At 38.6% G+C, this 22,364-nt stretch overlaps 2 protein-coding genes across 3 annotated transcripts in view; both read right to left on the reverse strand.

The window, feature by feature from the left end:
• Nucleotides 1–1,267: 1,267 nt before the first annotated feature.
• LOC107602126 (glutamine and serine-rich protein 1-like) lies at nt 1,268–18,206 on the reverse strand. 2 transcript variants are annotated; one of them, XM_016294536.1, is made up of 14 exons: nt 17,758–18,206; nt 14,921–15,021; nt 14,676–14,831; nt 11,121–13,765; nt 10,283–10,997; nt 9,807–10,063; nt 8,976–9,092; nt 8,737–8,870; nt 5,936–6,156; nt 5,179–5,316; nt 4,981–5,078; nt 2,839–2,985; nt 2,580–2,675; nt 1,268–1,472 (listed from the first exon to the last, which is right to left on the reverse strand). In XM_016294536.1, exons 1-14 carry the CDS (start codon nt 17,838–17,840, stop codon nt 1,332–1,334), a joined length of 5,049 nt encoding a protein of 1,682 aa, XP_016150022.1. In that variant the 5' UTR covers nt 17,841–18,206; the 3' UTR covers nt 1,268–1,331. The 2 variants fall into 2 exon arrangements, with proteins under 2 accessions (XP_016150022.1, XP_016150021.1); XM_016294535.1 differs by having other exon boundaries at nt 10,283–13,765.
• A 2,427-nt stretch (nt 18,207–20,633) lies between these two features.
• Nucleotides 20,634–22,364, reverse strand: part of LOC107602103 (transmembrane gamma-carboxyglutamic acid protein 4-like) — a 2,983-nt gene continuing 1,252 nt past the window's right edge. The window contains exon 3 of the mRNA XM_016294511.1: nt 20,634–20,965. Coding sequence (XP_016149997.1) covers nt 20,938–20,965 — 28 coding nt within the window. The 3' untranslated portion in view covers nt 20,634–20,937. The remainder of the gene's footprint in view (nt 20,966–22,364) is intronic.

The raw sequence follows: 22,364 nt of genomic DNA on the forward strand, positions 1-22,364 counted from the left end.
GTTTCACTAATAGCAGGGCAATCTGAAGTGGACTCAAACGTTCAGACAAAACACAATGCTTAGTGGCAATAAAAGTACACACGTTAATTTAAAGGGATAGTTCATAACAAAATAAACATGCTGTCATCATTTACTCACCCTCATGTCATCTTCAAACCTGTATGACTTTCTTTCATCTGCTGCAGAACAAAAATATATATATTTTCAAGAAACCAAACAAAAAAAAGTAACACGTCTGCCAGTTTTGTTCTGACCAACTGAAAAAAAAAAAGTTTTAGGCCTACAATAAATCACACTACCAATGGTGATTAAATCTAACGATCAAAAAGTTAGCTCAGATCAGTCAAAAGGTGCAGATTATTATTGTTATACTTTGTTCTCAAACTGTTCATGTTAACATCAACATCTCTAATTGTCATATTTGAATGTCATTAAAAAAAAGAAATTCTTCTTTTAACCTCAAAAAGCAATTTCATGTTCCTTAGAACTCGTTCTAAAATGACAAGTTTAATTATTCCCGCATATATTTCATGAAAAAGCACGTAGCTATAATGATATAATTGTGTCAAAAACTTTATCCCCTTTAAGTATAAAATTATAATAAAAGTAAGAAATTAAATATGCTTGTTTTCCATACCAGGTTTTTGAGGTTTTATTTCCACGGCAATAAACTACTTCTGTGGTAGATACGGATTTGTGTGTCAATTGTTTGTACATACTTAATTGGAAATGTGGAACAATGGCGAATTCTCTTTTCTTTCTTGTTTGTTTACAAAAATACTAGCTTTTTATTTCATACATGACCTTAAATAGGCCTATTCCATACAACTACAGGTTTACAGGATAATAGCCTTTATTTTCGTTAAATACAGTTCTTAATACAACATATTTTACCGTTCACTATTTCTTACATTTAAACGCTTTTAACAAGCATTTAAGAAGTAAAAAAAAAAAAAAGAAGAAACATTTAATCGTCGTGAAAAGATCGATTTTACAAAAACACTTTAGAAAACTGATTCGGGCAAAACAAACTTGTAGCCAATCAGCAGTAAGGGGCGTGTCTACTCATGATGAGGAGAGAGCGTTCAGTGCACAGGACGGACATTAGCCGAGCCGAGCGACAGAAAGATGGAGATGGCGGATAAAAAGCAAAAGAGGAAAACGTCTGCGGAACAAAAGAAGGCTTAAGGCAAGAAGTAGGACCCGTGTAAATATCGGATCATCTTTCCAGCGCTGCAGAGAACTCAAGGAGCGGAAGGCCTCTTTAAGACTGGTTTTGTGGTCCAGGGTCACATATATGCTTGTTTATCAGTATAAACCTAGGCTTCTGTTCAAAGGCAGGCCTGCTGCACCTGTGTCAGAAGCTCCCCGAAGCGATCGAACAGGCACTCTACCCATGTCCTGTTGCCCATGCATGTCTGAACCGTATCCTCCTGCCCCAGATCTTTACCTCCCGACTTCAACGACCGAATCTGATGAGAGAGAAACACACTAAAGAAACATAGGACCCACAATATTGTAAACATAAACTAGAATTTTAATTTTCTAAAGAGACAAATGTCATTTAGGGTGTTCTGAGTTTGTTGTTCGGTGGTAGCAACCAGATTCAAACCCGAATCTCCCATTTGAGCACCATAGCTCAACATGAAGGAACTGCAGGGGATGCGAGTTGATAAAAGGCTAATAATTTATTAAATCAAATGTAGAATTACAAATAAATAAATTGGGCTGAACAATTAATCAAAATAAAACAGAAAATGCAATATACTTTAGTGTGATTATCAAATCAAAAGCTAATTAAATAATAGTTTGTATGCTTGGTTCACTTTATTTACACATTTAAATCATTTCCAACATTTCTATGGACAGAAGAACTTCACCAGCATTCCTCCAAAATAAAAGTTTGAGAATTTAAAAAAGATAGAAGCTCAAGGGTCGAACGTTTAAGGATGAATAATTTAAGACATAAATATTGCTAACTTTTAGTGTAAAATGATATTTTACACTAAAAGTTAATGTCTTTATTTTTTATAATTACAGTTAAAACTAATAATAATACTAATGAAGACCCTGAAAGAGGTCTTTTGATGTTTTCAGCAGGAGCAATATGAGATTAAATATATATATATTTATATGAAAATAAAATTACAATATGGTAATATGAAATAAATAATACATTAATAAAAAGAAATAATACATTCAATATTTAATCTGTTTACCTGCATATCATTTAACCATTAACCAACATCAGAGATGTCTGAATATGCAAATGTGTCGTTATTTTATTGAAATATTAATGTAAAATCTCTGGGGGTGCTTCAAGTAAATATTTCATGTCTAAGTGGTTCCAGCTGACAAAACGTTTGGGAAACCTTGCGGTAGGCCAACGTTCGGGTCTTATTTTGCTTAAGCCAGCACTTTTACCACGGAGGATAAAACAATACACGTCAGAGCTGATACTGATATGAACACCGCTAGACAAAACAAGATGCTTTCAAAGATTCCTAGAGCTTGTCAGCAAGGACTAGTAGATTGGTTATCCATCCAAAAACTCGCACAAGCAAACGTTAATGCCTCACCTCCTCCATACACATCAGGTATGTGTGGTACTTATAGTGTTGTAGAGAGTGATATAGGGAAAACCACTTCGTTTTCTGCTGATCCACTGTGTATTCCTGATCGAGTGGGAAAAACAGAGAAATAAAGACTGCAACTGTGTATCTACAGTGACCTAAAAGCCAGTATGGTATACCTCCTAGTGGTCAAAAAAATTTAACTAGTTGTTATCAGGATATTTGGTATTAGCAACACTTGTACTGCTAGACCTGCAATACTCACCAGGGGAAGTTTGCAGGGCGATTTCGAGGGCTTCATGGTTTTCCTGTTGTAAGCCCTCCCACTTAACCTCACTTTAAAAACGGGAGTCTGGCAGTCTGTTTTCAGCTCGGTCACGACGGACAGCTCAGGCAAGCAGTCTAATGCATTCTGCCGGACAAAACAGACAAAATAACATGCATTAAAATAATCCTGAAATCATAAGCAAGCACAGTGTCTGTGTTTACATGCACAGATCTATTTTCATCAGTCTGAATGCACATTCCAACATTTCTATGCCTCAAAATCTGCAAGCCTACAAAAAAAATCTATTGAATACATTTTTAACAAAATGTCTGTGCATGTGAATAACAGTGCTTTCTTTCACTGGCTGTGTCAGAGAAATGATCAAGTCAACAAACTAACACAATTGATTGTGTATTTGACGTTTTTTGCTTTTCTACCAGGGATGTGTAAAAGTACATATTTTCGAAACCAACAGGTTGGTGGGTTATCTTAAAGGTGGGGTAAGTGATTTCTGGTAGTCAATGTTGACATTTGAAATCACCAAAACAAACACACCCCTACCCCAAAAGGATCTCGCCCCTATTTTGATAGCTCCGCCCCACACATACGTACGCAACCCAGTCAACAATTAGTTCTGTGAAACAAAGCAAAACCAATGTTACACCGTATGCGAGTGGCGCGGCAAAATACTATAGAACTCATTATAATCAGTGATGCGGTCTACACCACAGATATATATACAGTACATATCTATGGTCTACACTGCACGACAAGACAAATCCCTGACAGGAACCTGCTGCTGCGTTCTATTTATGACACAAATTTCAATGATTTTCAACGGTCGCTTTGTCACATCCAGTGTACTAGACAGACTTTAGCTGTTGCGGCGCAGACACGGTGTTACTCATCTATCGAGAAGAAACAAAGCAACCTCGGCGTCCGATCGCAGACCTTCCGCTCCTTGAGTTCTCTCCAGCGCTGGAAAGATGATCCGATATTTACACGGGTCCTACTTCTTGGGCTATTGCCTTCTTTCGTTCCGCAGACGTTTTCACCTTTTGTTTTTTATCCGCCATCTCCATCTTTCTGTCGCTCGGCTCGGCTAATGTCCGTCCTGTGCACTGAACGCTCTCTCCTCATCATGAGTAGACACGCCCCTTACTGCTGATTGGCTACAAGTTTGTTTTGCTAGTCGGCCCGAATCCGTTTTCTAAAGTGGTTTTTAAAAATTGCTTACCCCACCTTTAAGTCACTGGGGTATATTTGTAGCAATAGCCAAAAATACATTGTATGGGTCAAAATTAATTAATTACTAGTTAACTAGTTGGTTTTAAAGGAATAGTTAGCTGAAAATGAAAATCTGCTGAAAATGTACTCACCCTGAGGCCATCCAAGATGTAGACAAGTTTGTTTCTTCATCGGATTTGGAGAAATTGAGCATTCCATCACTTGCTCACCAATGGATCCTCTGCAGTGAATGGGTGCCGTCAGAATGAGAGTCCAGACAGCTGATAAAAACAGCACAATAATCCACACCACTCCAGTCCATCAATTAACATCTTGTGAAGACAAAAGCTGCGTGTTTATAAGAAACAAATCCATCATTAAGATGTTTTATTTCTCCCTGATTCAGACAACACAACTTTTTCATAGGAGACCTCAATATTATGGATAGAAGACTCGTATTTTAGCCAGAAGCAACGGTTTGAAGTTAAAAATGTCTTAATGATGGATTCTAACAAACTTTAGACAGTTTTCACGTCACAAGATGTTAATTGATGCACTGGAGTGGTGTGGATTACTTGTGGCTCATTGTGATGTTTTTATCAGCTGTTTGGGCTCTCATTCTGACGGCACCCATTCACTGCAGAGGATCCATTGCTGAGCAAGTGATGGAATGCTACATTTTGATGAAGAAACAAACTCATCTACATCTTTGAGGGCCTGTGAGTGAGTAATGTTCAGCATATTTTCATTTTTGGCTGAACTATTCCTTTAATTCAACACAAACAATACCAAAAAAAATAAAAATAAAAACGGAAGCTATTAGTCAGAGTGTTAAATGTGATTGTTATTGTGAGCTGAAGCAGGACTGTGATATACTGATGGCGAAATGGAAAATGGTGACTCATGACTCACTTTGAAGATCTGACCCATGCGCAGTTTGGGCAGCAGCCTCCGCCTGTTGTCTGTGATCATTCCATCCACCCTCTTCATGTGAGGCAGCAGCAGCTCATCTGAATGCAGGACCAGATCAACCACAAAGGTCAGCTTCACCATGTGCCACTTATTAACACTCCTGTTACAAATTAGACAGTTTGATCCTTGACTTCTCACCATTCTCTCGCTCTAGCGCGTTCATGACGTCCGCGTCCAGGGCTATGCTGATCAGCAGCTCAACAAAGCTCTTAAAGGTTTCCTTCATTGTTCTGGTGTTCAGGAAACGTGAGGCGAACGGAACCGGAGGCGTAAACTCTACGATGGGGATATATGGGATTGACCAAAGGATGAGTGTGGAACAACAGCAACATACAGACTGATCCTTATTGATCCCCCATGAGAAATTAGGGTGCAACATTCCAAAAACATGGAATGAGAAAATATTAGCCACTACAACCTGAAATAATTTAAATCATTCTAATTAAAAGAAAATTCAGTATATATTAGCGGTTTGATGCTAATATTAAATGTATGGTTGTAAGTGATATGGTCAGTTTTAGACTAGTCAATTTTTCTATACATTTCATAAAATTCCATCTGTAACACTTGTTGGTACACAAAACAAGTGCTATAATATAACAAATTAAACATATTATTAGCTATTTTTAATGGTATTTATTGACATTTCAGATTACACTTTGCAGAACATGTCATTGAACATATTTTTGCTGTGTTCTTGTTGCATTTACGCAGCTTTATCCAGCAGATGTCCTTAGTGTGTGGAGTTTTGAGTGCTTCGAAACAGTGAATCATTCTGCAATCTAATTGGTTCAACTAGTTCAAAAAGCCTCACTTTTTCCCCTCATCACTGATGTGCACAGATGCACATTTGAAAACAACAAGGTCATACTTCCCCTGCTGTCACATGTCTCACCGTCATCCTCGCTCACAGCCTCCGGTGAGGAGTCGGAGGGAGATGTCGTGAACTCCTCTTTCCATTTCTTTCTCTTTTTAGGCGGCGGTTCAGCCTTGGGTTTCGGCTGCTTGGGTCTGGGTTTCGATAGAGCTTTCTGTTGTGTTGTTTTCTGTGTGGGAGAGTCCGACACAGACGCCGCAGTGAATCGTTGGGCCAGAAGAGCTTTAGCCTGAGAGCCTCTGGGAACAACAAATAAATTAATGTTATTTATGGAGTGTAATATGTAGATTATCAATAGTGTAGTCAACAAGGGAACCGTTCTGACAGATAGTGAAATACTGTGAATTTCGTACTAGCTGGCTGGAATAGAGTAAGGAGTGAGATCAGTTTGATGTTGAACACACTGGCAAGGAGATTGACGTTCCATGGAAAAATATTTGGCTGAGTGGGACTGCACAATAGAGGCCTGTGGCTCAGCTTGACATTTTAGTGAAGAAAGCAAAAACTCATCTGTATGTGATTCGGTTAAACATTTACAAATGAGAGGAGGCATTAACATAGGACAGGTGACACCAAAGTCTCTAAATTCTCAATGAAACGGAAGTAGCGACAGATCTTTTCTTCCATACTGTGATGTACATCAGAGTGTAACGGATTATCGAAACAGAAAAATGTAGAGTGGGGAAAGTGGAGGTTGATGAATGTGAGCTTGCAGTGGCAGAGTTTAAAGGGGTCATATGATGCGATTTCATGTTTTTTCCTTTGTCTTTGGAGTGTTAAAAGCTGTTTGTGCATACAGAAGATCCGTAAAGTCGCAAAGATTAAAGTCTCAAACCCAAAGAGATATTCTTTATAAAAGTGAATGCTCAGCCACGCCCTCCTAAAACGCCTCGTTTAAACACGCCCCCACATGTCTACATCACTGTGTGGGAAGATTTGCATAACACCGCCCAAATGTTCACGCCAACAAAAGGCGGCGTAACTTTGATTCTCGCTGTAGTATTGTTGCCACCGCCGCCATGTTGTGAAGACGCTGTGTGTTTCGTTGCGAAAGCCAAACTACTTTGTTTGTTCTTTCAAAAGAGGACACGACTAGAAATCAGTGGTTAAGTTTTATTTACAACACTGAACAGTACAACCCAAATATTCGAGTGTGTGCAGCGCATTTTACGGAGTAAAGTTTCCTGAACCTGGTAAGGGGCGTAACATTTCCGTCACACGCTTGAGGCATTCGGACAATCACAATGCCCTGGATAGCTGGCCAATCAGAGCACACCGGGCTTTTCAGAACGATGAGCTTTGTAAAAATCAACGTGTTTCAGAAAGGCGGGGCATAGAGGAGCAACAATAATGTACAGTATGTGGAAAATAATGTGTTTTTTGAACCTTAAACCGCATAAACACATTTCATTACACCAAATACACAAAATAATGTTCTTTTTAGCAACATCATATGACTCCTTTAAGAGAACTAAATGATTAGAGAAAACCTGCATGTGTCACCAAATAGAAGTCTGGCCCCGTATTTATCATGCCTCTGAGAATTACTCTCAAGAACGCTGCTAAGAACTGACTTAAGTGTAAAAAACATATTGCCTCAAAGCTGCGCTTAAAAGTTAGTTATCAAGCATCTCAGTCATAATTTAAGTGAAGTGTAGGACTAAATCTTAAGTGTCAGTCTTAGAGTTGATTCACGACACTTTGCTGTGCCACAAACGGGGATTTTGGATGACGAAATACGCATGGACCAATCACTGAATAGATTTCCTTATTTAAGAATATTCTCAGATAAATTCACATCGAATGGTTAAATTCCTAATCGGAGTTTACATTCAACACACATTTGACAATAAAGAATTTTCAAGAGAATACATTATGTTAAGAAAAACAAATCGTCATCACAACCTTCAATTTAGGGTTGTGCCGGTAGATGATCGTATCGTGTATCGACGATAGTCAGAGATATCGCCTGTTGCTGATTTCTTTGACGACAGCAAGTCAATTATTATTATTCGTCAAAAATATAAGCGCCTATCTTTAGTGATGCCGCTTCAGAAACTTGCCGCGGCACAGCTGCTGAGTAGCCGTGGTCATATATTGATTATAACGGGAGTGTTTTTAAAGAGCATATAATACTTGCGCTAGACTGAAGTCAAATATGATGTTCTTCGGTAATGTAAATATTCTTTGCTTGTTTTCTTTTTGAATAACTGAGGAAATGTAACCGTTTTATTAACTGCTTTAATAACTGCTATTAACTTGCGTCGTCAAACATTTCAAGAAAATTCTTCCACTCCTGAAAGATTCGCGCACGTCTCGGTCTCCTCAGCGCCATCACAAGCCCCTACTGGCAACTCCTAACCACTTGAGAGACCTCTCAAGCTGTCTTAAATAACTGGGAGAGTAAGAGTGATTCTTAGCTTTAAGAAATTTGATAACTTACTTTTATACTTAAGTTTGAAAAGTAGGAGTAAATTTAATGAATTATCAGCACTTAAGACTAAAATGGCACTTTCAGAAGCTTGATCAATATGGGCTCTGGTGTTTTTACCAGAAGACCCAGTAATTACATTTTTATTACACTTTACGAGGTCAAAAAAATTAAAAAAATTAAAAGTGCATGGAGGAACTCTTCAAAATAAGACCTATAATATGCATTTAGAAAACAGATGGGGTGATTTTTCATTTCAGCCTGAATTTCATTACACCCTACGCACAGCATGTACACGTACAGCCCACAAATGAGGAAAGACTGAAATCTGTTTGTCAACATTACTTTCTAACCACATGTTTAAAATCCGACCTGATACATTCTGTACCTCATTGAATGCATGGGCTTGCATCGTGGTTTCCTGCTGGAAACTCGAACATACTCCCGCTTGTTGACAGTGTCAAGAAATTTGACATGTACTCTCCTGTACATGAACTTAGCATCACCAAAGTACCCCAGATACTGTAAAAAAGGATAAGACACTGCCTGTTGTTCAAAGCATTTTGAGATACCCGTTGGAAACACACTATGGTGCCACATATATGAATGTTTTGTATTGGCACTTACACTGTTGGTGGCAAAGAACACTCGTTTCCGGTCCCTGAGCTCCGGTACAAACTTCTGCAGCAGGGCTTTCTGCACTTTCCAGATGGCTGGTGGTTCGACCCCTGCCTTCATTGTGATCTACACCCAAAAGCACAACACATCAAAGGTTTAAAGAGACAAAGGGTTTGATTAAACAGAGTGTCTGCCCTATGTCTCTTATAATTGATAGGAGGTGGGTGAAAACATCGATAACTACTCAGCCACAAATGATAAGTCACAATATGTAGTTTCATCAATTTAGCGTCAACATTAAATGGCATTTAGCTCCATAATATGAATTATTGGCAATGCGTTAGTTTGGCAACCAATTCTCACTATTAACTTAACTATTAACTACGACTTTTGTCTCAATAAACACCTAATTTGCTGCTTATTAATAGTTAGTAAGGTAGTTAAGTTTAGGTATGGGGTTGGATTAAGGGATCTAAAATATGGTTTTGCAGAATAAGGCATTCATATGTGCTTTATAAGTACTAATAAACAACCAATTTGCTAGTCATATGCATGCTAATAGGCAACTAGTTAATAGTGAGAATTGGTCCCTAAACAAATTATTATTTAAATAAATGGCATATTTAATTAGACTGGATCATGCAAGTGGTTGTTCCATATCAGAATTGGTTAAAGAAAGAAATATCCCATGCAGCCTAGGTGAACGGGTTACAAAGACAGGCATTTTCTTTCTTAGAAACAACGTCCACAAAAGATTGTGCACAGTACGAACTGGAACATGCAAGTAAGGGTTGATTTTATGTTGACTTCAACAGCTCATAAAAGCCCATCCCAGCATACCTCCAGCCTTTCAATATCCTCATTCCTAACGACGAACTCGTCACGCTCCCGGTACATGCCCTCCCCTCCACTATCTGACAGCTCCTCGTCCATCAGGCCCTCGATAGCAACTGAGTTCAGTTGAACAGCTAGCTTGTCTGGAGGCACATCCTTTAGTAACTCCTCTGCAGACATCTTCTGTACAGCCGTCTGTTGGTCCTGTGGCTTGGCATCAGTAGGCTGTGTGCTAGAGGTCTGAAGTTGCTTTATATTGTCACCTGAACGTTTATGTTGAAACAGGAGAGGATGAACGAGGGTTGTCATAATACCTAAATTTCAGTGATTTATTTACAAAATCGAATACTAAGCAGCAACATGCTTTTACCTTTACATACAGTCCTTGAAGCTTTCCTAAACATTATATTATAATAGTATGATTTAGACATGTTTATTATGAATTATGAAAGAAAATGTCTACATAAAGGGAGCTTCCATACCTAACTGCTGCTTTTTGTCTGAGGGCTCATCTAAAGATGACAGTGCAGACGTAATGCTCTTTTGAAGGTCTTGGTTTTTTCCCACTGAATCATCTTCATCAGAGGAAAACGATGGCAGTGTTTCCAGGTTCCTCTGGAGCTCTTCATCAAGTCGCTTTGTAGAAATGACACTTTGAGGATCTGGATATATCAATGGGGTTGAAGGAAGGGGAGGTTTAAAAGGAATAAGTAATGGATTAGGAGGCCTCTTGGAAGCCGAAGGCTTTCTACTGCGATTGGGTGACCGTATCGGTGGAGATGATAGGTTTTGTCTGGATCCAGATTTAAGAAAGTCCAGGAAGGAACCCAAGAATCCAGTTTTAACCTCTGGCTGTTTTTCTTCAACCTCTCTTAATTTCTGACGCATTCTCTCCTGCTGTTGGTAGTTATCATTTGAAACCTCTGAGATAGAAGTTAAACTTGCCTCACTGGCACGTGAATTCTGACGCTTAACTTGTGTGCTTCTCTTCTGAGATTTGGGTTGACCATTTTCATCTTCAACAGACTGCTTTGATGAACCCTTTGATCTGGGTCGTTTTTTTGGAAGGCCATCTGTAGGATGTTCACTAGGACTATCATCGGTTTTAAGGCCTTTCAATATCTTCGGCTGGCTTGTATTATTTGACACGTTTTCAGTATTCTGATGTCCTGATTGACTTTGCACCTGGCCAGCCAACTGAAAGTCAGAGGAGGTTGTATTACTAATAACAATTCCATTAGTATTCAAAGCAAAGTCATGGCTAGAGTTAACATAATGTCCCTTGGGTAACACATTATTTTTCTCATGAGTGTTTGCTACCTTGTCAGATATTTCTTGCGCAGAGTTGTTTCTTACTTCTGGTTGGTTATTAGAGTTTGAGAGTGTAAACACGTGGTGTCCCTCCGTTTCATATTTGGAGTATGTTGTTTGAGCACCAATTATAGTCATGGCTTGTGAGTTAGCGATTATCATATGCTGTGATGGGAAACTATCAAGTCTGTTCTCAGCAGACTGAAAATTGCACTTGGAGTCTACAGGGTTGGCTACCAATGACAAGTCGGCATCAGATGACGTGGATTTGACAAAGTCCTGTGGTGTGACGCCACAGGCGGCTGCGGTAGCAGCAAGTATGTCATCGACATTTGAGAGGATGTTCCTCTCATCTGCCAATAGCATGGAGTCAGGAAAGCATACAGAACTGAGAGTAAAGTTCTGCTTTGCGTCATGAGGATTTGACTGGTTGAAGTTGTCTTTTTGTGTTGGGTCCTGTTTAGTGGACACTGTTGAGTTGGGCACTTGGTGAGAGACAACTTGCTGGTTGTGACGCCCATTAATGGTCAAATTAACAGTCTCGCTGTTCATTTGGAGATACTGGACTGGTACAGACTGCATATACATAGTCTGCTTGGTCTGATTCTGGCCTGAGGTGAGAACAGGCTGTTGCAGAACAATCATGTGAGTGGGATCAAGGAGAACTTGGGCACTGGGAACTCTAATGAACTGTGTTTGGTCCTCAGACAGGTGTTTGGGATCTGTAGGGTGAACGCTGATAATCTGACCCTGAAGGTTCTGCTGCTGAGAACTGGCCCCTTTCAGAAGGAGAGTATGCTGTTTCAGCTGGTCGGCACTCAAGGGTGCATGGGTGGAGTGCATCAACAAAGGGTTACTCTTGAGGTCGGAGGGAGTATTGGCACTGGTAGCGAGCTCCTTTGTGGTTTCCAAATGTGTAAGGATCTGCTCCTCCGTTCGGGAGTTACTACGAATGACGCTTTGGGTGTTATGCCTGTCTTCCATTTTCGAAACTACATAAACGTCATTTTTTGTGCTGTTCTGTGCTCCGATTTCATGGGCTGAAAGGGTTTGAGGGGAGGTCAACATAGAGCCTTTCTGTAACGCCTGCACATCCTCAAGAGGAAGTTCTTCAGAGCCCTCTTTTGAGGAAAGAAACATTCGTTCATCTTGTTGATGTGGTTTTAACTCAACTGAGGACTGGTTGTTTGGTAAGGCTTGGGTGTGAGTGGCAGGAGAGGAGGTTGATGAGTGGACAGACGACAAGTACTTCTGCTGTAAAAGGGCAATGTCTGTCTTGCTACAAGGAGAAGACTGCATTAAGATATAGTCCTGTCCGGGGTTAGTGGATGATAAACTTCTGGCACGACTGGGTGAGAAGGAAGGGATGGGGATTAGAGATTGACTTGACACATAGTTCTGCGAAGGTATGCTAGCAGATGTCGGCCCCTGGGTATAGAAACTAATGGTTGGCAGGCCCTGAGAGTGGCTGGAAGAATAGCTTTGAGAAGGATTTCCCATGCAAAGAGTTTGCACCTGTGTCTCATACCCTTCCCTGTTTCCCACAGGTGGCAAATCCTGCTGCTGACTAGAGGAATAAATAAGAGACTGGCTCACAGATGTCTCAGCTTCAGGTTGACTAGCAAATGATGGGAGAGTCTTGTAAATCGAAGGAAGCTTCTCAGGCAAACTAGAAGAGAAGGTTTGTGTTTGGCTGAGGTTGCTCGACAGGCTTTGAGATGTGATATATGTGTGCGAGGCACTAACGGAGACCAGGCCTGGAAGCTGCGTGGATGTGTACGGTTGTGACTGGCTAGCAATTACTGAGCTTTGTTTCTGGGCTGGGGAGGAGTAGCTCTGCGGCTGTATGCCTGGAGAGCTTGCCTGGGCTTGAGTGTCTGTGTTCTCACTGGGATGTTGGGCCATTTTGGAAGAACCGTCTTTAACCTTTACTCCAGATGAGCTGGAAAACCCAGGGGAGGGGGCAGAAGAAGCGTAAGCCTGAGTTTGCTGCAATGCTGCTTGAGAAGGTGTCTTCTGTTGTGTGGTGCCGTTTAGGGATGAAGGGTCGCCCGCAGGACTACAGGGTATGGGTGTGTGTGGGGAAGGGTCCTGTTGATATGAAACGTCACTCTCGTCATGCAGGTAACCCTGTAAGGAGTGCTGAGCACCGCTAGCCAGCTGCTCCTGAACTGGCTGGGTGCTAGAAGGCCGTTGGTGGTGCTTGATCACACTACATTCACGCTGAAGTGCTCGTTCAATGGAGCCTGTGAAAACCGGGCCACCGTAAGGCTGAGGGGCTTGCTGGGAGCTGCCCAAGGATGTAGACAGCAGGCTGAACTGAGGCTGAAGGAGGTGTGGGGCTGACTCTTGTGCGGAGCGATAGGTGGAGGACTGGGGTGGCAAGCCAGCCCCTAGAGACGTACCACCAAAAGCAAGAGCAGTTGGCACAGTGTACTGGGAGGATTTGAGCTGCAGAAGAGGGTCATTAGGGGATAGCAGACCATTTGAAGAGCTGAAAGTGCTGTCCTGAACAGCAGGTGCTGATGTAGTGGTGAAACTTCTGGTAGGAAAGGCACTAGGATGCTGGTAGGATGAGAGCGCAGAAGGCGTCGGGAACGTTCCTGATGGATGCAGGGCTCCAGTGAGATAAAGTTCTGTTGAAGAGTTTGCACCTATAGCAGAAAAAAAAAAAAAGTTTGACACACTGCAGACAACATTTAAATTACATGCCATCTCTAAACCAATTTCCTTTTGCGCTAAAATGCCACTTTCTGTTACCATAACACTTAAGGGGCTCATATCATGAGGAATCAAATCGTTCCTTGATCTTATGAGATAAAAGAGTTCATTGTGCCATTTAAACTGTAACTTTCCTCAGTCCAAACAGACCATCTATAGAAACTAAGCTGCAAAAAATTACTTGTTCTGTACCTATTCATTCAGCTGTTTCAGTGATGGGAAACATGGCAAGCCCAGTTACCGTAAGATGAATAGGAGAACGCAGGATTGATGCTATTATTACTAAATACCACAAGATCTAATACTAAGAGTAAGCAAAATAAGGAACGTGATTATTTCAATCTGACTGTAACGGTTTTAGCAGTGCATTTCAGCCAGAACGTTTTTGTGAACATGTCACAATGTCATACAGACTTTGCTATGAGACTGTTACTGAAGGATGGAACAGTGCAAACTATATAAAATATACGACAACAACTTTGCAGCCTATGTGTAAGTGCAGCAATGCGCTAATTCATTTCACATGCAAAGAGGGAGTTTATAAAAGAGTCTTAAAGGCCAGGCAGCAAAAATGGCCTATTTAATTTTAAGGGAGGGTGGAAAATGTTACTAAAATGTCACTAAATGATGACCTATTAATAAATGGAACGTAGGGGAAATTACATTTTATTTCATTTTTTTCCTTCGATCAGCTAGTTTATTTCATATAACCCCAACTATCTACTTCATGACCCTTTAAGGATCACTGGCAGCTGAGAAACTATGAGTCCAATTATCACTGATAAGATGGTGCAGCAAAAACCTCAGTGGTTCCTCTAAATTAGAGACCTAATACATATTTACCAGTTTGCCAGGATGGGCTTCTAAATGAAGGGAGAAGAGTCGAGCCAGCAGGTCCAGCCTGAAGGCCTCTAGATTCAATAGCGGAGAGGAAGTTCATGACTGATGATTCAGTAGTGTTGCTACTGACGGTGCTGTGCTGATTTGAGTCAAACACTCCTAGGAGAGAGATATCATAGACAGACAACAGGCTGTCAATGACTTCAAGGAGTAACTATATCCCATTATAGCCTGAACCTCTTGCTCACCTGTGGGATGGTGGGTGGTGGTAAACGTAGGCTGGTGACTAGAGGCAAAAGTCTGCCGTTGGAGGAGCTCAGAGTCCAACTGCGTAGAACCATAACTAGAACTATAAAGTAAAAAGGTCACCTTTAGATTTTGTACATTTAAAAATCCAACCACAACCTTGAGCTCATGCAAAGATCTTTAATCTTCAATTAAGATTTATAAACAGCATCTTCACATGTAACATACCCTAGAGGTGTTTACTGTACATGTTCGCGCAACTCTAAACTATTTAGTATAACAAAAACAAACTATTTCAGACATAATAGCAGATATTACTCGAATTCTCTGTGATGCAGACTAGTTTGGTAGTAGTAGTGTATATAATAGGCTGGTAGTAGCTGCATAGATTGGTTAGTTATATGTGCATATTTATACTGACAAGTTTTCTGTCATAATCAATATATCATCATCATTTAAAATGTGCTATCTACACTTCACAGCTAATGAGACAAAAAGGAACAAGCTACAAAGACAATAGAAAGATGTCAAAGAAAACATATGGAAACTATTTTATTTGGTTATTATTATGGTTAGTTTGTCTGTTATGATTTTAGCAATGCTACATCTCTTGCTAAATAGAGGACATCTGCGTAAGTAAATGTCACAGCTGGGGAGATTCATTTGGGTTTGTTTCAGCAAACTAATCACAGTGTGGCAGCATACAACTGGATGATCAGACAAAACCAAATTTAGAGTCCGTCACTGGTGGCTTACACTCAGATGTTAAACTGCAAGTGAAAGTTGATCATTTTAATGTAAAAGAAAGACAGTAAATGTAACTACTGAACAGACTTCAAGTCCCACTATGAATGTTAAACAACCTAATGAACCTACTGGAACTTATATATAAAAAAAGAATCTTTTGGAAAAATATTAAATGTGTCCATTTGTTACTGTATTATAAACTTATCTCCCTATCACCTGAAAATATAAATAAATATATATATATATATATATATATATATATATATATATATATATCTTGGCTTTCCATTCCTTTTTGCACCTCCCTTTCTTCATGTGTTCAATACTTTTTCCCGGTGTTATTCCACTTTATTACACAGACCTTAATTTCTGGACTTATTTGTTTTGTTTTGTTTGTATGTATGGATTACTTGGGTTGTTACCGACATCTGGTGAAAATTTTCTGTCAACAGCATCTTTAGAAATATATTTACTGAGAAAATGGTGACGTGTTAAATACTTATTTTACCCGCTGTATGTATGTATATATATATATATATATATTAGGGCTACACGATCATGACAAAAATAATAATTTTCGATTATTCACTTGAAATTGTAATTGCGATTATTAATTACGATTATCACAATTTAATTTAATTTACGGCATGCCACATTTTTATATGAAAATAAACAAGCTGAAAACACTAACTGAAAAACTTTTAGTGCTTTTCTATAGTATTAAGCCTCAGATGTCAACTATAAATCAGATTGGTTTCTTCTTTAAATTATAAAAAAAAGTAAAAATATAAATGATGAATATATATATACAGAATCACACAGAATCCATAAGCTAAAAGATGGGAACTCTGATTTTTTTTGCAAATGAGTGAACAGAACTGCCCGTGCAATTATTTGCATGCTAGTACAGTGTAATAAACTAACCATCCCTTGTTCTGACTGGCAAACCACCTGGTGCTTTGATTTCTGACAAGATAATACACAATACAAGCAGGATTATATAACATGACAAGCTGCATTATAAACCCATTTCTAATGCATTATAACAGCTATTAAGTTCTCATAATTATAACCATAGTTCAATTCAAGCTTATTTGTATAGCGCTGTTCACGATACAAATCGTTGCAAAGCAACTTTACGGCAAATGAAGTTTCTACAATATTTAGTGGTAGCTTATCAGTGGTGACTGTCAGTTAATGTACATATTAATGTTAACAGTTAAAGTAATGTACATAGTTATAATACACTACATTTTTAATCTTTTAATAGTTTCCAGGCTGATGTGTCATGTCATGTATTATGACCTATTAGAAAGATCTAGGCATGAAAATGACAGTAGATCACAATATGCATTTTTAGGAATTATGAATGGCTCTATGCAGTACATACTTCAATTTCCAAAAATAAGGTTGCTTAACTATCCAAGTGGGTCAGTTATAATGTGTCTACCCGAAGTTTGTTACCTGTCTACAGTCAGACACATGCAAGTCTTAAAAACTAGTGCTCTGGCTACCCTGTTTTGCACTTAAATGCAGTTTTAATATGCTATACTGAATAAATAATTTGAGTACATCTGACATAATTGCCTGATAAAGGGAAGCAATGCATGCATATACATATGCATTAGCGCCATACCTGTGCGAGTTTAAGGCAAATCAGTGACTGACTTTATATAATAAGACTTTGTGTAAAGTTGCAGACACGTGGCTCTTCTGCAACACGGATCGATCAACTGTTTACAAACCTCCTCAATGTCTGCAAAGACATTCTGAATGCTGTACAAGTTTAGATATTAGAGAACAAGCTAACACAGTCCCTTAACCTGCACTTTCTGATGATTCATAGGCAAAACATACACCAAAATTAATAATTATGCATAAGTGTTTAAGTGCAAAGCGGGTTAAAAGGTGATTCAGCAGATGTACGTTACATCAACACGGTCTATGACTGCAGCTATAAACGCATTAACTCCATTACAACTACTACCTTTATATGTGACTTAACACTTTTACGTGTGTGCATATGTGTGTGTCGTTCGCTAGGCCTTCCATCACCGGAGTTTTGTTCGGGAGGCGACCCGCCCTCTCGTACCTGGGTTTGTAGGCCCAGCCCGCGCTCTGCGCCGCCGCGCTGACCGGCTCTGTGAAGCCGGGGCTCGGGTAGTTCCTCTCCATCACCCGCCTTGGATCGGGAATGACGCGCGTCCTCCGATACAGCTACACATTCAACCGAGCGTGAGAAAATCACATATTCCTCCAAACGTTACGTGTCCTGCGGTGATCCGAGCGCTGGTGGCGGGGGTCGGGCGGCTGATTTGTGCTGTGGTTTAAGCGCAGGGGGAGAATCGCTGCTCGTGGCCCCCAAACAATCACAGAGAGACAGAAGAGCTGCTGCCTCAAGTCCCCATATTGGCGTTTCTCCCAAACATTCACTTCCGACAAACTTTAGCTGGAAGTTGCTTTTCTCCCCCCTCCGTCTCTTTCTCGTTTGCTTTCTCTCCCTCTCCACACACACACACACACACACACACACACACACACACACACACCCCCTGTGGAGAAAACTATTAAAACTAATACAATTATTACACCATCTCTCTGTCAATAACCTTATTCCAAAATACACCTTTACATTGTGATCAGGAACAGTTATCATTATTAATAGTTAGGGCATGTACCCTACTTTTCCATTTGTTCTTACACAGGTTTTATTTGGGATTTGGCCCATATATTAACTGTATTCTTCTGAGATTTAGATGTCTTAATGCCATTGCATTAGCTATTTAAATAAATGATTTTTCTTGTTTGTCTCCGAACTAACTTCACTTTTAAGGTTTGATAATACAGTGGATTTCAAGCTGTGGATTGGCAAATAGTTAAAAGTTTACAATGACAGCAATTAGTTTCAAATAATATATAACATCTATCATGTGTGACCCTGGACCACAAAACCAGTCATAAGTGTCAATTTTTCGAAATTGAGATTCATGCATCATCTGAAAGCTGAATAAATAAGCTTGTTAGGATAGGACAATATTTGGCCGAGATACAACTATTTGAAAATCTGGAATCTGAGGGTGCAAAAAAATCCAAATATTGAGAAAATCGCCTTTAAAGTTGTCCAGATGAAGTTCTTAGCAATGCATATTACTAATCAAAAATGAAGTTTTGATGCATTTACGCTAGGAAATTTACTAAATATCTTCATGGAACATGATCTTTACTTAATATCCTAATGATTTTTGGCATAAAAGAAAAATCGATCATTAATATCATAATGTATTTTTGGCTGTTGCTACAAATATACCCAAGCGACTTAAGACGGGTTTTGTGGGGTTTAAACAAAGAATAATTGATATCCCATTTAAAATGTTGTTTTCTTAGACTGATGGTTTGATGTGGTCCACAGTTTTTGTTTTACTATTGAAGTGGTCTACAACCTGGCGAAGTCTGAGAACCACTGTCCTAGCAGAGTAACCACAGACAGCCACAACAAAGTGTTACAATATTTTTGACTGTACCTTAAGTATAATATTTTGCCATTTAAAAATTAAACATCTTTGTCATGTTTTGCTTGAAAAGTATAATTGTGCTATATTTCCTGTAAAATAAATGTTTGAAATTTTGTGTAATAAATTGACATTCATATTTTTAAGTGTCCAAATACATTGTAGATAACGTACACTAACGGTCAAAACGTTTGGAATAAGTACGATTTCTTGAGGGATTTATGCTCTTTAAGGATGCATTTACTTGATGAAAAACAGTAATATTATGAAGTATTATTACAATTTAATATAACTATTTTCTATTTGAATATATTGTAAAATGTAATTAATTTCTGTGATACAAAGCTGTATTTTCAGCATCATTACGCCAGTCTTCAGTGTCACATGATCCTTCAGAAATCATCCTAACATGCTGATTTGCTGCTCAAGAAACATTTCGGATTATTATCAATGTTGAAAATAATTTTTGCTGCTGTGATACACTACCATTCAAAAGTTTTGGGGTAAGAAAATAACACTTTTATTCAGTTAGCGTGCTTGCTTGGTCAAAATTGACAGTTATAATATTTAAAAAAATGTTTTTAAAATATACTTTTTTGAAATATTATACTGCCACAGCTTGCACAAAAATATTAGGCAGCACCTTCTTTCAAAAACTTTTCAACAGTAGTGTACATAAAACTATACAAACTTGTTTGTGATTTTAAATAGACCTTATGTAAATGTAAGTTACACAAAACTTTCATAATCAACACCCATTAAGCTGCTTTACATTTGCAAACAATATCTGACTCTCCATAGACCTTCAAATTGTATTATCATTGCACCTAAAAGTTATTTTGCTGTATCAGCTTTAGTGAATTCTAAGCCAAGCATTTTCATCATGCACCAAAATGTAACAAGTCAACACTAACATACAAAAATAGTCAACAAAGAAGAAAAAGTTTATTATAAAGTCTATTAAACATCCCTATGATGATAACACTAGAGCCTAGCCACTATCATTTAAAAGTCATCAAATAGATTCTTCAGCCTCCAGAAACCTCTAGTGTATCTGTACAGTATCAACCGCTTGGCAAAATGCCGTTTAAAGCTGGGTGTTTATGCCAGTAGAATTTAATTAAATTCTTAAATAAGATGAAAGCAACAGAACTAGTTTATCTATATGCACAAGGTTAGTGCAAAAACACAGCCTGACATACGTGCCATGACAGAGGAGGTCATCTTGTTTTTGGAGTGCGGTTCACAGAATTATTTCTTACAAATGTACATCAAATACTGATCCAGTAAATACAAGAATTCTAAGTCACACTCTAGATTGTTATAAAGGACTTTACAGCATACTAAAGAATTATAATAATATTTGTCCTTCATAAAAGCCCACCATATTAAATAAAATAGTATGATCTTTTTATTGTAACAATTATTAATATAAAACTGAATTTCAATGGTTATAGTTTTAAATAAACTTTAAAAAGAATACAAATGTTGATTAGGTTTTAAAGTCTATTTTTCTAGGTAGCTCTAACTATCTACACTATTCAGAAATGTTTTAATTCATTGCCTAACAAGACTAAAAGCTGCAATGCAGTACCGAATGTTCTAGTATTTATATTAGTGGTATATTCCAAGGAGTTACATCCAAATGCCTTTGGTTTGACACATTTTCAGTTCATAGTAAAAAAAACAAAACAAAACCCAACCAAACAAAAAAAACAATTGGTTTAGTCCATCCTGATTCAGTTTGGCAAATGATGATATAGTTATCGTCGGATGCTGCCTGGCTTGGAACTGTGGACAGATATTAGACATGTGGAATTAGATATGTGACCATTTTAATGGGAATTACACTATAAAAACTAAATTGCAAAATAGATTCATGCTTGTGTAGGCAGCAACATGTTTTTTGAAGTCATAGTTTCAGGCAAAATGAAAATTTGCTGAAATTTTACTAACCTTCAGGCCATCCAAGATGTAGATTAGTTTATTTCTTCATGGGAACAGATTTGGAGAAATTTAGCATTGTATCACTTGCTCACCAATGGATCTTCTGCAGTGAATGGGTGCCGTCAGAATGAGAGTCCCAACAGCTGATAAGCATTACAATAATCCACACAGTCCAGTCCATCAATTAACATATTAAAAAGTGAAAAGCTGCATGCTTGTGAGAAACAAATTCATCATTAAGATGCTTTTAACTGTAAACCGTTGCTTCCGGCTAAAATACAATCTACTATACTATCCATAACATTGCTTTCTCCAGTGAAAAAGTCGTCTTTTCTGAATCAAGCACCGTTTACAGGCGAAAACAGTTTAAAATAGTTTTTGGACTATAGGATTTTGATGTGAGAGGACAACAGGGGATGGACTTTTTCCACTAGAGGAAGCATTATTATAGATTATCGACTTGTATTTTGGCCAGAAGTGACGGTTTAAAGTTAAAATGCTTTAATGATGGATTTGTTTTTTACAAATGAGCAGCTTTTCACTTCACAAGTCATTAATTGGTGTACTGAAGTCATGTGGATTACTTGTGGATTATTGAGAAGTTTTTATCAGCTGTTTGGACTAGGGCTGCACGATAAATCGCATGCGATATTTAACGCGCATCTTATCAGTAAAGCCGGTTCTGTAATCAGCGGTAAATCTCCATCACAATGTGCTTTCACATTGACCAGCATTAACTACACAGAACCGTTGTTCACTGACGAGCTGCGCAAAACCACGTTCATATTCGTGCAAGTTTTTGCGCAGCTCGTCAGTGAACAACGGTTCTGTGTAGTTAATGCTGGTCAATGTGAAAGCACATTGTGATGGAGATTTACCGCTGATTACAGAACCGGCTTTACTGATAAGATGCGCGTTAAATATCGCATGCGATTTATTGTGCAGCCCTAGTTTGGACTCTCATTCTGACGGTACCCATTCACTGCAGAGGAACCAATGATGAGCAAGTGATGTAATGCTACATTTCTCAGATAAAGAAACAAACTCATCTACATCCTGGATGGCCTGAGGGTGGGAAAAGATAAAAAATTTTTTGGTGAACTATTCCTTTCATTTAGAAACAGATAGTGATTACAACTCTGCTCTTGAGCGAGACAATTAACCATGATTTGCTGCCTGTTCTGGCAATTAACATTCTTTAATTTATTTATATATATATATATATATATATATATATATATAT

This window comes from Sinocyclocheilus grahami, unplaced genomic scaffold (assembly GCF_001515645.1).
Source record: "Sinocyclocheilus grahami isolate Dianchi unplaced genomic scaffold, SAMN03320097.WGS_v1.1 scaffold319.1, whole genome shotgun sequence".
Classification (NCBI taxonomy): domain Eukaryota; kingdom Metazoa; phylum Chordata; class Actinopteri; order Cypriniformes; family Cyprinidae; genus Sinocyclocheilus; species Sinocyclocheilus grahami.

What these genes read in the sequence shown, in the direction of transcription:
- LOC107602126 (XM_016294535.1), bottom strand. Translation starts at nt 17,840, where the DNA reads ATGGAGAGGAACTACCCGAGCCCCGGCTTCACAGAGCCGGTCAGCGCG. An exon ending in CGCGCTAGAGCGAGAGAATG is followed by an intron (nt 5,079 to 5,178) that starts GTGAGAAGTCAA and finishes TCCTGCATTCAG; the next exon opens with ATGAGCTGCTGCTGCCTCAC. An exon ending in ACCTGATGTGTATGGAGGAG is followed by an intron (nt 1,473 to 2,579) that starts GTGAGGCATTAA and finishes CTCTCTCATCAG; the next exon opens with ATTCGGTCGTTGAAGTCGGG.